This window comes from Polypterus senegalus, chromosome 6, assembly GCF_016835505.1.
Source record: "Polypterus senegalus isolate Bchr_013 chromosome 6, ASM1683550v1, whole genome shotgun sequence".
NCBI lineage: Eukaryota > Metazoa > Chordata > Cladistia > Polypteriformes > Polypteridae > Polypterus > Polypterus senegalus.
The window spans coordinates 111,486,173-111,503,160 of record NC_053159.1 but is presented as its reverse complement, the minus strand read 5'-3'; the positions used below and the strand labels follow the sequence as shown (position 1 = coordinate 111,503,160).

At 36.1% G+C, this 16,988-nt stretch overlaps 1 protein-coding gene across 5 annotated transcripts in view; it reads left to right on the top strand.

The window, feature by feature from the left end:
* The window catches only part of camkk1a (calcium/calmodulin-dependent protein kinase kinase 1, alpha a), a 184,453-nt gene that overhangs the window by 108,893 nt on the left and 58,572 nt on the right, over window positions 1–16,988 (top strand). For all 5 annotated transcript variants that reach the window (XM_039756783.1, XM_039756784.1, XM_039756781.1 and 2 more), the window contains exons 6-10: window positions 2,372–2,423; window positions 8,236–8,369; window positions 10,924–10,960; window positions 13,663–13,684; window positions 16,893–16,981. In XM_039756783.1, coding sequence (XP_039612717.1) covers window positions 2,372–2,423; window positions 8,236–8,369; window positions 10,924–10,960; window positions 13,663–13,684; window positions 16,893–16,981 — 334 coding nt within the window. The remainder of the gene's footprint in view (window positions 1–2,371; window positions 2,424–8,235; window positions 8,370–10,923; window positions 10,961–13,662; window positions 13,685–16,892; window positions 16,982–16,988) is intronic.

The following is a 16,988-nucleotide window of genomic DNA, read 5'->3' as shown; positions in this document are numbered from 1 at the left end:
GTTTTAGTATTTTTTTTTCTGCTTTAACTTTTGAATCCATAGCTATATAGAATCAAAGGTCTTCTTCCCTGTAAAACACTGTATAACTGCTTGCATACAGAATGTTAATTACATGAGTCAAGTCGTCACCTTGTAATCTAGGCAGACTTAAAGTTTCAGTGTGCAGCCAAAATTGTCTCAAAAAGAAAAGAACAAAGACAAAACTGAAAAGCTGTTCAATGGATACCAGTGCTTTATAATTATCTGAAAGAATAGTGAGGTTTGCCCTGACTTTCCTAGTCCTTGCCAGGAGGCACATTGATTTTAATAATCAATGCTTTTTGTGTTACAGTAAAGCTTGTTTTTCATGGTGTTACACTTAGAGCTGCACCTTTTTGTATCAACTAAACTGTTGATTTCATGTTTGGTGTTGGCTTACATTGTGAAAATTAGCTCAACATTGTTTCCAATACAAGACTATTATTTTTCTGTAATTCCTTGTTACTGATAGAAGTATGAAATGTCTGCAGCAAAATTGCTAAGTCAATCCCATAGTAAAGTTTGCTAAAGAAGGTATACATTTATCACAATACTGGTTTTATAAAACAAAGAGGACAAACAAGTAGAGATGCCAGTTGTTTGGCCCACTATCAGTATTGGCTGATAAAGCAACAAAATGCTACAATCGGCTATCCACCCATTGTTAGAAATAGGCCGATATTTACCTCTGATTACTGCTGAAAAAACATTCCCCATAATGCTTCAACAACAAAACTAATTGGGTAGAAAATCTTTACAGTGTTAACATAAAGGTGCATGGTAAGAAAAGAATTTCACGGATACCAGTAAATATCTGACAGAAATGCTTTAAACAAGTGAATGAAAAGATGTGACACATGCACATCGTTGTCTGTAAAATGCCTTCAATAGCATATTCTTAGAGAGATTTGTTAAGATTAATTCCAGGTTTATATAAAACTTAAATGTTACAGTATGCCATTCACGTTTCTTGTTTAATTGTCAAAGATACAAGTCTATAAATATATGATAGACAAAATTACATACAAAAAAATCTAAATTCTGATTACTTAGTTCTGACTGAAACCTGTATTTATTCTATACATTCTGTGCAATGAAAAATCGGAGCATATATTTATAAAGGCTGCTAAAAATATTTCATCATCAAATGGGTCATTACTCTGTGCAAATGGTGTTTGTGCAGTCTGTCCCTAGTCCAGGGTTTCAAGTAAGTGCTTGTTTCTGAAGACTGCATCTCTGCTGTATCCAGAAGAGGTTATCTTTCACTGATGAGTACTTATGTAGTGAAGATGTAGATCGTCACATCCATATCTGAGGTTAAATATATGTCCTGGATTCGAGTGGCTTTAAAGTGAACTTTGCAGTATTGGCAGTTCTTTGGGCATTAGAGATGAAGTGAGAACTAAGAGTTTTAACAAAGCTATTGATCAATTGATCAATCTGCTTGCTCTTTTATACATATGGATGCAACCAGTTTTGTGATTGTGAAGAGTTTGAAATTGTGGGGGGACTTAAGAAAAGAATTGCCTCTGTTTTGGATTTTTAGAAACCTTTTGAGATATTTTGGCGCTACATCTACACTGTGTGAGGTTCAATATGTTAAGTCCAATAGAAACTGACACAGTACATTCCTGTCTTGGAAATGACCCAGGAGAAATTACAGCCTGCTGATGGAGAAATGAAAGACTGTAGTGAAAAGAAAAAAATGCACTCTAGCATGATCAATATTTTATAAATTTTCTTTATTTTATTGTCTTAGTACCTTTTCGTAATTGTTTAATCTAGACCATTTATCAGATAAGATTTCTGCATGCAGTTAGCCCTAGCTTAAATTCCAAAGAAAGAACTGACTAGCGAGCTAACCTAGGGGAATACAGGTATCTCGGACATTAACAGGCCAGCAGCTGATCTGGAGAAGGGCAGAAGGTTTTGTATCAATTTACGTGTAACCAGTCTCGCAGGTTAGTTTATATGAGCTTGAAATATAAAAGATGAGCCCATCCTTCCTGGAACAAAGCCTGGTCTGGAAGGCAGGTTTGAGGAGAAAGTTTACAACCTAATTACCTGTGTTTACTTTCTTTCTTGTTTATTTGAAATTACATTTCGGCATCCTTTGAGACTGGACAAAATGCTAAGGGGAACAAAGCATGATTGGGATGGGGGGCTTAATCTGCTTCCAAAGACATCCACATATATTACATGCTTAATCTCTTCATTGTCCAGTGTTGTGTTGGCAGTGTTATAGACTCAAAAGTAAACATGATTTGTATGCAACTTACATGGAATCAAACCATTGTAACCACTGTGAATCTTATAAATGCACTGACTATTCTTTGTGTTCTTTTGTTCCAAGGCAATGAAGGTGCTTTCCAAAAAGAAGCTGATGAAACAGTATGGATTCCCTCGTAGGTGCTCTTTACATTTAACACCTTTTCTTTACTTTATTTATTTGTTTTTGAAATGTAACATTGGCTAATGTGTAGACCTCATTATAATGTATGTCAGGGAGGTGCAGTGTTATACTGGAGATACTAATGTGGACTTGCAGGTTAGCCCACATTTGTAATGTTTTGTCTGTAATTAAGGCTTAACCAAAAGGTGCTAAAGCTAACACAGATGTCAGGTAGGATATGTGCAGGACATGTGCTCAGGAGGTATAACATGCAGCACAAAAGGAAATGTATAGCCACAACTTCCCCCTGGGGAAGAAATTATCTATCTATCTATCTATCTATCTATCTATCTATCTATCTATCTATCTATCTATCTATCTATCTATCTATCTATATTCCTTATAATGTTGCACCTTATGCTTCCAGCCAGGCATAGCAGAACAGTGAGAATCGAATCGCCTAAACAGTGGTCTCTGGTTCATTGTTATAATAGTATTAGTAAGATAGTATCAGAATTTGGTGCCTATTTTCAGTTAGTGTACACCAGGAGAATAGTGCTTGGCAAAAAGTGAGTATGTGAGATTGTCTTAGTGGTAAAAAAAGGGATGACAACTGTCATTTGTTCATGGACCAGGCATACATTTTTAAAAAGTCAAAGTGACATGCATCTGAGCCCCTTTAGTAAGGATACAGTAGTAATGCTTGTTGTATGTAATTTTCTTTGATGTTGCAGAAACAGTGTTAGCACTGCAAATACAGTATAGGTAACACTTGCCTATTTTAATTGGTTTTTTATCCGTTTTGGAGATTAGTATTTGTAATTTTTTAATCAGAGCATATAGTAAATGTTGATTAGATTTTGTTTTCTTTTATGTGGGGAATATCTGTAAAAGCCTCTTGGCTCAATTCTCTCAGCTCTTACTGGTGTGGTGCAGTCATTTACATCAGTTTCTTGTGGACTGAGGTGGTTGAGGAACTTCTGCTGTAAAGATATTACCCGTGTCTTAGATTGTTTTGCCTGACCAGCTTGCTCTCTTTCAGATTATCTTTGCTGTGTCTTTTATGACTTAGTCTTTTGCTTTTATTTTTTGCTCCTGCTTTCTTTTTACACATTTTCTGTAAGCTGTCAAGTGTTTTAAGTCATTGTAACTGCTTTGTAAGTGGACCAATTCCATGCTGGTTGTCAATTTCCAAATTCCTGACTGTTTACCTTAATAATTATTTTTTGTCTGCACAACAATGATTATCATGGAGACAGCATTTTACAATCTAAATATTAACCGAGTACTGTATTTGTACTTCCAAGAGGTCTATTCTAAAAGAATAAAATGGGGGAGATTCAGACCCCATTTTCTTACTGAATATGAAAGCCAAGTGCAGTTTTCGACAAATTTGTTTAACTCTTGTGATTTGTTTCTTTTTTGTTCATATTCACAGTGCATCATATTCTAATGAAAGTCATTCTACATCTATATGCCTCTTTATGCCCTTTGCCATAATTTTCTAAGCAGGAAAATATATGTCACAGTCATAGTTATTTTAATTTGTCATTCTGTTATATTATTGAAATACTGAATGTTGTGAAAACCCTAGACATACAGTAGTACATTGTAAGGAGAAGGGTTTAAAAATGTAACTCTATAGTGTAAAGGCCCTAGGTGCCATAACACTCTTCCTTTCTTCCTGTGGCTTTATAGAAAGAAAACATCTTCCTTACAGGAGATGATATGGAAGCAGTTAATGCTGCGGCAGAGTAGGAGTGATCTTGTTTATAAATATCATGAGAGAATCAGTTCATTAAGCTGTTACTGCTGAAGGCGTGTAGGAGTATTCTTACTTAGCTATTAGTGCTGCAGTAACACAAGTGTGAGCCTAATTAACTGTAAACACTGTAGGATTATAAGAGTGATCCCAGTAAACTGTTGAGGTGTCAAAAAGAAACAATGATCCCACTAAGCTGCCAGCACTGAAGTTGTTGTTCTCATTAGTGAAAATAACCTTCCCAGTGTTACATCCCTCTTATTGCTACACTATAATGATAAAAAAAAAAAAGCATTGAAAATGGTAAAATGGATCGAAGCATTTAAAGCATATCAGCTTTGTACATGTTGAGAGGTGAGAAGTGCATACTTGGCACTTGACTGGAATAGTAAGCCTATATAAAAGGTATTGCATGTGACAGCAAAGTAACATGTTTGTCCACAAATTTACTATTTTTTTTTTGTGATTTTCAAAGTGATTCATAGAAGTTACCTTCAAACTTCATTCTGCTTATTACTAACTTCCAATCATTTTGAAAAATCATTTAAACTAATTCTGTTTATTTATTTATATATTCTGTAGCACACTTCCATTTATAAGCACAGTGAGCTATACATGTTCACAATCTGAAGGTATTGACAGTCCAGTATTAAAGCTGCATTTAGTTATTTTTCTTGATAAAAATTAATTAAATGACTCTCCTGTGTCGTGCATATTAACAAACTGCACTAAATGTGCCATACCTTTTAAGGTGTCAAAAACAAGTCTTAACATGAAATGCAACAAGGAAGGTTAAATCCATGTCAAGGATAATATAGAATGTCATCAGCATACAAATGACAGTTAATAAGATTCTGAATAACATATCCTAATATTAGTGTAAAGAATGGAAACAATACTAATATCTGAAAAGAGAGGGACACCATATCTGGCTTGACATAGGAATGAGGAATTATGGTTGTCGGACTTATTCACGGCACATGCAAGCAAGAATTTCACTTTGCTCTGCACACATGACAGTAGTTACCCTATAAATCTTTATTAATACCAATGTGATAACTAAGAACAATTCAAAAAAAGTTTCAAACTTGTGCAATCGAATATAGCCAGTTGTATCGAAAATTGGACTGGAATCTAAAATAATAGTGACTGCAGCATTTCATAGTTTGTAGTGTGTCGTGTCACAGTGCCATCAGATGTTGGTATATGAGCCAAGTTAATATGTGCACTTAACTTAGTGCAGAAAATTAATTATCAACACTGGTGATGTCCTGATACCATTTTGTATTCAATACCAGTGAAATTTCATGATATTTAATATGTATTAGATACCACTGCAAAAACAGAAATCCCATTAAAAGTGCACCCATTATTCAAGTGAACAGTATTGTTCCTTTTTCTGTAATAGAATATAAAATATATAAATACTATTTATAATAGCAGCTTAACAGTATGTCTATCAAGTAGTTACCCAGCTATCATTTAAGTACACTAGTATTGGCATTCATAAGTTTCAAACTACAATGCAGAGCACGAATTTGTAATAATTTGTAATAATCATTGGGACAATGACAATGATCAACAAATGGGGCGCACAGTATAATCTTGAGGGAATTTTAGCATAGGGTTTATAAAAAATGATAAATCAAGAAGTTCAGAATTCTCTGACATTTTTCTCCAGTAACAAAAAAAATGCTAAAAATAAAAATGTTAAATCTCTACTGTTAAATTAGTTATTTTCAAGATAATTCAAGATATTTTAATAGAAGTAATCTTTATTTTTTGTACTGTGACAACATGGTTTTAAAATCTGGTTTGTCAGATAAACCCTGCTGTTAGGTTTGTAACATTTTCTGTTATATACTTACATCGTTAGCTGGTTGCAAAACTTGCCAAATGTAATATTTAACAGATGGCCAAATTGATTCACCTTTAATGTCATAAAATCCTGAAGCTTCATTTTCCAAATCTGACCCTCCATTTTTCATAATTTCATTCAGTACTGGCAGTACTGTACAAAATCAAGTACCATTACATTTGTGTGTGACATTCCTATTCAACACTATGTTAGTGATACCACAAATCAAAAAAATTGTTGTTTATTAGTGTAAAATTATCTAATATTGAAAAAAAACTCAAACATTAGGATATCCACATTATCCAGTCTTCTGCTAGTAGCAGAATGTTTCAGCAGTGTATTTGTAATTGGGACAGGTAGTAGGTTTCACTTTGAACTTGAATAATTCAAATTTAGATTTACGTGTGGTGTTAAAAGAAAGGATTACAATATTGTGCTAATAGCTCTATAAACTGACTGCTCTAGCTGTAGTCATGTGTTTTTAAGTTGATTATAGTCATTTCTACTAACTCTGCATGATGACATGAAAGAGTAAAACTATAACTGGATGTCTCCACTATAAAAGTTTCTGATTTTGAAAGAGGGGTGTTATTTATTTATCAATATTCCATTTGCTTGCTATCTTTGCTATCCAATACCGTTCCCTCGTGTTCCTGCCATATCCAGGATATGCTGTCATCCCTAGTTATCAATCAGTCATTAATCGTCCCTGAAGTTGTGTCTTGGATGTTTTACACTCCAGAACTTAACTGGTTTAATTTTAAAAGACTTCTGTATTGACAACCTGAGATGTGAGGTTGTGTTAAAAGAGTAACCGGTTTGGATTCTGAGCCTTCAGTCAAAGCTACTGTGTCAATTTTAGGTCCACATCGTTTAAGTCTTTTATCCAGTTTCATTTGTGTCTTTCCCACTTCTCATTCAATGGCTGAATTTTTTCACTTGTCTATCTTGATGTTCCACTTCTGACTTACATTTTTTCAGAAGGCTCTGTCCATGGGACAGGTCAGTAATGTATCTTACTCTTATATTCTAAATGGGCAGTCCTCTTTGCGGTTTCCCAGCGACCATGTAGAAGGGTGCTGTCATTCATTGTCCACATAGCGGTGATGCCGTTTTTTTCCCCTTCACATTTCCATCCCTTCTTTTATATATTGTTGCACCTTCCATTTCAGAACTGTCTCTGTTCATACAACACTGGGGTGATTGGGATTTTGGGTTGGAGAAGGGGGGTTCGGCACTGTGGGGTGGGTGTTTTTAATATTTACTTTACTATGGTTTGTTATATTTGTTCTTGGGTTTCATTTCAAAAATAATAACTTGATTACAAAAAATTCAGGTCTCCATTTTTAAAAAAATAATACAAACATTCAATGTTGTGAATGAGTTAATTCACAAAGGGTTGATAAGTGACAACTAAAAAGATGTTTCTCAGGGAGTGACATAGCACATATAGTAGTAGTTTTTGAATATTATTACCGTAACAGGTTATCATTTGAATCAAAGATGATTTCTACAAAGAAATGCACTGCACTGAATTTACTCAGTTATGTTACAGTGTCTGCTTTCCTGCTACATAAAGTTTTTTTTCCTTTTGACTACTCAAATTAATCTTGTGTACCTGATATGTAAGGAAGTTTTCTTTTGTCACCCAGACAAATACAGACTCTACTGGAAACATTTGAGTGATAGATGATGAATGAGAAGGGAAAGATATAACTTCAAAAAATGTTAAGTTCTAACTGAAAAACTTACTGATACAAGAATCAGTACCATATGGATTCAGTGCCTGCCTTGCAAGGACTGGGCATGAGGCAGGCACCAACCCCATCTACAGCGGAGCACATTATTGTCCATACCCACACTCACTCATACTAGGCCCATTTAAAGTTACAAATTAACCTAACATACACATCCTCATCAGGTCACAGAAGACATGGAGTAATCATGCAAAGTCTACACAGACTTTGACTCAAACCTAGGGCTATGAAGCTGTGAGGCAGCAGAACTTTTTATATGATAACAATGATGCCCGATAGCTGAAAAAGTGTAAGCTGCCCTGTAAAAGGCACTATACTGTATAGGATTCAGTGGAATCCACCATGCTAATTTCCATCACAGTTTCTTATCATTAATATGTAAGGGACCTGTTTCTGTTGTGCATATGCCTCATTTCTTTTATCTAAGAAAACTGACTTGTCCTTTCAGGTCGCCCCCCACCTCGAGGAGCCAAAGCTGCTCAAGGTGAACAGCCAAAACCTTTGGGTCCATTAGAGAGGGTGTACCAGGAGATTGCTATCCTGAAGAAGTTGGATCATATCAACATTGTCAAACTAGTGGAGGTAAATCAATTGAATATTATTCCAGGTAAAAAAAATCGGTTGATATTACTTTACTCAATATGTACCAATAGTTTTACTGTGAAGCTGTGAATGTATTTGAAAATCTTTCATAAAAGAACAGATGGAAGTATAATGTGAAACTTAGTTCCATCACAAAGTTGGTGCGAGAAAAGCAAACTGTGGTAGGACAAAGCAGTCCTGTGTGAGACTCCTGCACTGCCTGGGAGACAGCATCTCCACATTCTAACATGGGAAAGTAGGATCCGCTTATGGATGGTAGATCCTGTTAAGCAAGATATTTAAAGTGGTGGTTCACCATATAAATTGCAATCTGGGCTGTTTAAGGGTTACTGTGGAATGTGTGAGATACCTGGGGTCGCTAGAAGGAGTTTTTGCCTTATAGCTGATCCTCAATGTAAGGCTAAGAGCAGGCTTAAAGCCACCTAGAATCTATAGGACAGTTATCATCTGCTGGCATAATTGTAGTCTTTTATTCTTCACTATAATGTAAGTAATGTATTGTTGAGAGTTTTTTTACCAGTTTTGTTTAGCTTTACTATAGATATTCTCAGAAACATGTTAGATCATTTCATAAAAAAGAAGTGAATATAATATAATGGAAGGTGTTATAGAAAAGAGGATGGTGGCCAAATTGGATGCCATCATGAAAAATCCCCTCCATCCCATTCCAGAAGGCGCTCTCTTGGAGCACATTTATACCACATGCTCATTCCACCACAGTGTTTTAAGAAGTGCCTCTGTGGGTCTTTTCTTTTCAATGCTACCAGGCATTTCAATTCTTTTTTTTCTGGGGTACTGTTTAAGTTTATTTTGAAATGCCATTTTGAAATATCTGAACAATATACATTTATTTATTCATTTACTTATTTTTACATGTCAGTTGATTGACTGGCTGTATTATTTGTCCTGTAAGTCTTTATCATTGTTTCTGTGTTTCTGCTTCTGCATGCATGTGAATTTCCTCATGGTATTAATACAATTTATCTAATCTAATCGAATCTAATAAAAAAGTTACAATAATGTAAGATACATAACTGGTGGATGTTTAAATACACTTTCCCTATAAGCCAAATTGACCTAGGCCTTCTTGCTGGTTACATGCTCACTCCCTTCTGATTGTTCTTTTTACTCTCATCAATCCTTTTATGAAGGCTTGCACTTGGCAACATTATTGTAGTGTAGAGCAAATGCTATTTTGTTTTTATTGGCATAATGTTGAATTATACCAATTATTTTGTCATTCACAGTATTTTATTTTTAATTACTGATCAGATAGACCTAAGGCAAATCAAATGTGATCTTTGAAATCCAAACACCTTTCATCTTACTGCTATAAAACAATTAATGAAACAGATGAATAGTTGGAATATAAGTTGTTTTTATTGGCACTTGTCTCAGTTATAAAGCTTTGCTTGGATTTGAGAGTGAAAATATGCATACCCCAAAAAACAGGAAAATGCATGCTGCAAAAAAAAAAAAAAAAAATCTGATTTATAAAACCTGGAGTATGCACTTTTCTATACAATGTACCTATATACATCACAGTCATCTTGTAAATATGTATTGATGAACCTGCCTCATAACTGATACTTACACTGCAGATGTACATTAATGGAATGTCACTGCTTAAGGTTAACAAAAGCAGTTTCATTCTCACTAGGTTCCTTTATTGCAATATGAATAAAGTAAAGTACTCTGGCTATGTTAGGAGAACTGGAAACTGCTGCAAATTGCATTTTTATGTTGGCAGAAATTGTTACGTGTTATGTATGTACGTACACCCACACCATACGAAAACTGAAGGTAGTGCCTCAGTCATCAGCTGGTATGGAGTTCCCTGAAAAAAAACTACAGGCAGCTTAAATAAACTGACTAAAAAAAGTTCTTCAGTGCAAATATGCAACATTGGCCCACACAAAATGGAACTACAATAGAGTCTGTGCATATTATAATAAGGACTCCGTGATATGGATTATTATACACGTGAGTTGTCACTTAGCTGATGTAGCTGCATTTCCCTACTTGATCACATATATCCCTATAGTATCTCGTTATTTATATGCATATATTCCAAAGTCTGAAAATATCTACAATCCGAAATACATCTGGTCCTCGGCATTTCAGATTAGGTATGTTCAACCTGTATTAGTGACGGATTTCTTACCTGCATTAGGTCGGTGCCACAGCATTGGAAGCAATTCATTTTCTCTGTGCCAACATTTTTACATAATGACTTTGTTGATATTTTAAGTATATACTAACAAACAGAAAAATATTATATTAATAATATTATAGCTTACTATACATTTCCTCACTAAAAAGTGGTCACTTAAAAATGCAATTCTGACATAATCTAACATTAATTAATTAGTATACATTTCTGTTAAACAACCATGGGATTTCTCTATGTATTTCTCTGGTGGCTGGGTGTGATACTTCTGATGAAGCCTGTAACTGCAGTATAATAAAAACAAATTAACCATGAAATTAATTTTCTTGCACAAATATTCATTTTGTCCTTTTCATTTCCTAGGTGCTTGATGATCCTTCAGAAGATAATCTTCACATGGGTGAGTCTAACTTTATGTGTTCCCTGTTGTCTTGTATGGGATATAGGTTTTATTAGGTAATTGATTTTCACCTTATGCTGATATAGATAATGGATTAGAGCGTGGGCACATTATGGGTGTGAATTGCTTGGAAATATTTTTAAGAAAGTGTTAAAAAAACAAAATTAATTAAAAATGATTAAATATAAATTGAGTATAAATTGTATGGTGACACCACAGGCTTAGTCTTTTCCTGTTGTAGTACAGTTTCCAGGCCTGGGCCTTACCAGCATGGAATGAATCCCATGATGTCAGTCCTGTCTTCAGTAATACAGTACAATCCCTCTTAACTGGCTTTGCATTAAAGAGCCAACGGATTAACCGGCCTGTTAAAATTAAATAAAATATATATATGAATTAGTGAATTAGTGGATCTTAAAATCCATTAGTAAAAAAACAAGTCCTTTAAAAACAATGCAAGTGATGGTAAAACAATGGCTGGAAGCAGTCTCTTAAAATCCAATGCACTGTGCCTTCTTCTTTCTACCTGGTGGCTCCCCTGCCTCTCCCATCAGGCTTTGCAACAGGGGAGTCGCCCTACCTGCAGGTACAGCTGCCTTCCACATTGGTCCGGTAGCCCTCTGATCCCTAGCTACATCTTCTCCATCCGGATCGAGACTTGGGTTCTTTCCCCAGCAGCCAGGGTGCTCACGCTGGGGCTAAACCAGCCCAAAGCCTCCATGACTGCCACTGCCTTTCGACAGCCAGTCGTCTTCAATACTGGTCAGCTGGAGCGACCACTTTCTTCAGCCCCACCAGGTGTCGGCCAAACACTCCTCTGTAGGAGTTCACCTCCCAGCTGCCTGCCTTTGCTCCATCGAATCTGCTCTCTCTTGCACGCTCTCCTGCAACGGCTTTCCTGTACCGGCTTTCCTCTACCTGCTTCCTTCTTCATTAACCTCTCATTCTTTACTGTTTTCCCCGTAGCCGCCTCATGCTTCTATTTATCACAGGGTCGTAGATCAGATGTGGCAATTAGCAGTTCCCGGAAACAATTACGGATGCGGACGACTTCTCACCTGTGCACTTACAGTAAGCTAGGATCGCCCGTATCACGAATTCCCTGGGAACCGATTGGCCACACATACCACGCCCCCTCGCTAAACCGCGAGTGCAGCAATTATTTATTTAAAAAGTGTCCTTTTTGACTTGAGCTGTGGACCCGCTACACCACACTGTCCAGTCGTTGTATGAGAAAAAAACCCATGTGTGAAATCGTGGATGAAGCCTTGTGAATATGGTTTCTTCAGGAACGTCGAAGAGGTAAGCCAATTAAATTTCCCTGAGTCCTAGTAAGAAGCAGGTATGTGTATGAGCTTGATTCAGTTTTAGCTGAAGAGTAGCTTTTGCATTGAATTTTCTGGGTGGCCAGTAACCTCTTTCAACAATTTTTTTTTTTCATGAAAATTCGCCATGTGGCTGGCTGGCAGGCAATCAATTTTATCTCCTGCACCCCATGATGATTTGCAAAGCCAGTGTGATATAATAGAGTTATAGAATAGAATTATTTTTTTTCTCCAGCCTTCTGGAGTTTTTTTTTCTGTCCACCCTGGCCATCGGACCTTACTTATTCTTTGTTAATTAATGTTGACTTATTTTTATTTTTTACTGAGTCTTCTATCTTTCTATTCTTCATTTTTGTAAAGCACTTTTTTTGTAAAGCACTTTGAGGTACAGTAGATACCTTAGAAATCTTTTTCTACCTGAAAATAGGTATGCGTCGGATTAACGGGCCAAAGCAGCAACCGGCCATGGGTCCAGTCCTGAGGTGGCCGGTTAAGAGGGATTGTACTGTATGTAGAAAGAGAGATGTGGAAGTAATTCTCTGAATAGCTTAAGTTTTGTGATAATATGCAAAGACAATACACAAACCTCAAATGAAATTTTTGAGCATGAATTATTTGTAATATTAAATTATAAAATGTATTATGCATCATTGGATTTAATAATGATATCTTATAAGGTACATTTGCTTTTTAATATTCATGGTTTCCTATACCTTGTCATGTTGTCTTACTTTATGTGATCAATTCCTGTCCTTAATTTATGGTGTTGGTAATTTATTTTCATAATTGTTGTTCTCATTCTGTATTGCCATGAGTATATCCCCTTTTATGTTTTAATTTGCTTTTGTCAGTTTTGCACCCTAAGTAGTGTTGTTAAACTTGAGCTAAAGAAAATGAAGGAGTCAATACTGTATATCACTGTCATTGCTTTTATCATACTGGGTTGTTTCAGCCCTTTGTCAATAGTAGTTTCATTTTAAAACTGCCTTGTTAAGAAATTGATCACTTAATTACTTTTAAACAATTTTCTTTGAAAATTTTAAAATTACAATTTATATATATATATATTTTTTATGTGTTCATTACCTGGCAACTGCCTTAATATACACATTTTGAAATGAGATGGCTCTGAACTAGTATCTAATCTTCCTGTGACTAAAACACACAGAAATTTGCTAAATTCTTTAGAAAAGAAAAATAAACTTTCATTAAGTAGTTGTTGATTAACACATTGTAGAAATGTGGAAATGGCATGGCCATTTAAGATGGGAATATACAGTAATAAAATTCTAGAACTGACCCCTGTTTTGAGATCTTATTTGTTACACTTAAATTACTAATGAAATTGATAACATTTATGTATTATTTCTCTTTTAGTTTTTGAACTTGTGCAAAAGGGGTAAGTATCTTTATTTATTTTTTTTAATCATGAGATTATGAAATGTGTATTTTGTTGTTATGCTTTGCTGCTGTTATGTTATGTTGTTATGTTTGTTGTTGTTATGCTTGTTGCTGCTGTCTGCCAAGGTGCTTACTTACCTTAATAGTGATCAGTTTCACTACAAGGAATAAGTTATTAGTGTGTGTGTCATCTTTCTTCTTCCTTCTAGAATGTACACTACTACATTTTTATTTAAAAGCAGCATTTTTAAAGTAGCACAAGTGTTTTCACATCATTTATGAAAGTATCTCCAGTTGCACTAACATATTCTGAAAATGCATATGACATACAGTAGATATTCGCCTACACAAGACATGTGTGCATCTGCGGAAACTTCTTGACACCTTGAAGATGGTAACGCTGCTGGCCACAGGTTTTATTGCAAAAAAAAAAAAAAAGAAATTGGTAAATAATTTGCCTTTTCTGCAAGTATACAGCATCCAGACTGTGCACAACATAATATTAGACTCTTACAGGTAAGCAACACAACAATTACGATGGAAAGCTGTATCTGCTATCTTGGAATATAGTCAAAGTATTTGGCTCTGGGGAGCATTTTCAAAAGCCTCAGTTTTTAGGGGTTAAAAGTGCCAGGATTACTTTGACAAAAGGAGAAAACAGAAACTGATGTCTGCCTTTCTAAATGAAATCTTAGGAGTGTGGATGTAGCCTAAGACATGGCGGTCACTTTCTCTTTAGGGCCTCATAGTTACCAGTCATTTTCTTTTGCCTAGAGCTCACTAGAATAGTCTGTACTTTGCGTTTTAAATGAGGGAGGTATGGTAAGATGAACTAATGTGAATGTTTTCATGTATCATCATAATTCCAAACATTAACACAAACAAAATTAAAGTTAAGCTATGTTGCATATAAAACCTTTTGGGATTCTTAGAAATCCATTAGCTATTTTTCTGAATTACCTAAATTATTTATTTTTCATAGTTACAGGCTTTAAGGCAATTTACTCTTTTGCAAACTTTGTCAATTTTGTCATTTTGGAGATGAAAAGGTATTCATTCTTCTGTTGAGCTGTGTTTGTGTGCATTTGTTGAGTGGTTGTACTATATAAAGTTTAAGTCTTGTTTCACTTTGTCACTTTCTTAAACCCATCAGGAAAAAGCTAACAGCTGCTGCCTTTGTCCATTCAGAGTTCCCTTTTTTAGTATTTTAATGGTTTATACAGCTAAATACTGTGATTGACCTGAAATTACCAGTTTTAGTGCATGATGGTGGCAATTACAATTTAGAAAATTACTGTTCTGTTTGCATTTAGCATCAGACTTTACTTAGTGTTTTGTCTGGTCATTTTTTTTAGTTGGTATTTCATATAGCAGTTTCAGGCTGATGGTTTTGCACCTTTCAGCTGATTGGTATTCAGATCTTTACAGTGGATCATAGACAAGCAAAAAATTTTTATACATGTTAAAAGTTCACTTTCTAAGCTGGAGGATAGAGCTGCTATCGACAAAATTTTGCAGCAAATATCAGGGAAGCCAATTTCTTTTAAAAAACAATTGAAGTAGTCTGTAAAAAATGTGTTTTCCCCCCCAACTAATAGCTATAAATAAATTATCCTTCAATCCATTTAACTTGACTCCTTCACGATCACAGGGAGTTCAAGATTATCTGTAGTACAGGGCGCAAAGAAAAAAGGAGCTATAGAGTTCAGTGGCTGGGAATGGAGTAAAGGTGAACCATTCATTCATGTCAAGAGTTCTGTATTACCCCTGCTCTGCATGGTAGGGTGGCACGAAAGAAGCCATCCAAAAGATCCATATGAAAGCACAATTAGAATTTTCCAAAAAGCATAAAAGTAACCCATTTGCCTTATGAGAAAAAGATTTGTGGATAGTTGAGACCTACAGTGCATCCGGAAAGTATTCACAGCGCATCACTTTTTCCACATTTTGTTATGTTACAGCCTTATTCCGAAATGGATTAAATTCATTTTTTTCCTCAGAATTCTACACACAACACCCTATAATGACAATGTGAAAAAAGTTTACTTGAGGTTTTTGCAAAATTTATTAAAAATAAAAAAAACTGAGAAATCACATGTACATAAGTATTCACAGCCTTTGCTCAATACTTTGTTGATGCACGTTTGGCAGCAATTACAGCCTCAAGTCTTTTTGAATATGATGCCGCAAGCTTGGCACACCTATCCTTGGCCAGTTTCGCCCATTCCTCTTTGCAGGACCTCTCAAGCTCCATCAGGTTGGATGGGAAGCGTCGGTGCACAGCCATTTTAAGATCTCTCCAGAGATGTTCAATCGGATTCAAGTCTGGGCTCTGGCTGGGCCACTCAAGGACATTCACAGAGTTGTCCTGTAGCCACTCCTTTGATATCTTGGCTGGTCAGGTCGTTGTCCTGCTGAAAGATGAACTTTCACCCCTGTCTGAGGTCAAAAACGCTCTGGAGCAGGTTTTCATCTAGGATGTCTCTGTACATTGCTGCAGTCATCTTTCCCTTTATCCTGACTAGTCTCCCAGTTCCTGCCACTGAAAAACATCCCCACCGCATGATGCTGCCACCACCATGCTTCACTGTAGGGATGGTATTGGCCTGGTGATGAACGGTGCCTGGTTTCCTCCATAAGTTACGCCTGGCATTCAGACCAAAGAGTTCAATCTTTGTCTCATCAGACCAGAGAATTTTCCTTCTCATGGTCTGAGAGTCCTTCAGGTGCCTTTTGGCAAACTCCAGGCGGGCTGCCATGTGCCTTTTACTAAGGAGTGGCTTCCGTCTGGCCACTCTACCATACAGGCCTGATTGGTGGATTGCTGCAGAGATGGTTGTCCTTCTGGAAGGTTCTCTTCTCTCCACAGAGGACCTCTGGAGCTCTGACAGAGTGACCATCGGGTTCTTGGTCACCTCCCTGACTAAGGCCCTTCTCCCCCGATCGCTCAGTTTAGATGGCCGGCCAGCTCTAGGAAGAGTCCTGGTGGTATATAGGGTATATATATATATATAATATACACGCTGTGTTTATATAGTATAATGTATATAATATTAGAGTCGCAACATGCTTCATTAATCAAATACATAAAGAAATGCTTCAACCAAACGGTTTCAGTATATGAAACTGTGTTCCAGGAATGAGCATGTTGAAAAATGCAGAAATGTTCTTTAATTCCGTTTCCATTCTCTTGTCTTGGCTTTCAGCCCAGTGATGGAAGTGCCAACAGACAAGCCATTCACAGAGGAGCAGGCACGGATCTACTTCAAAGACGTGGTCCTGGGCATCGAATATTGTGAGTT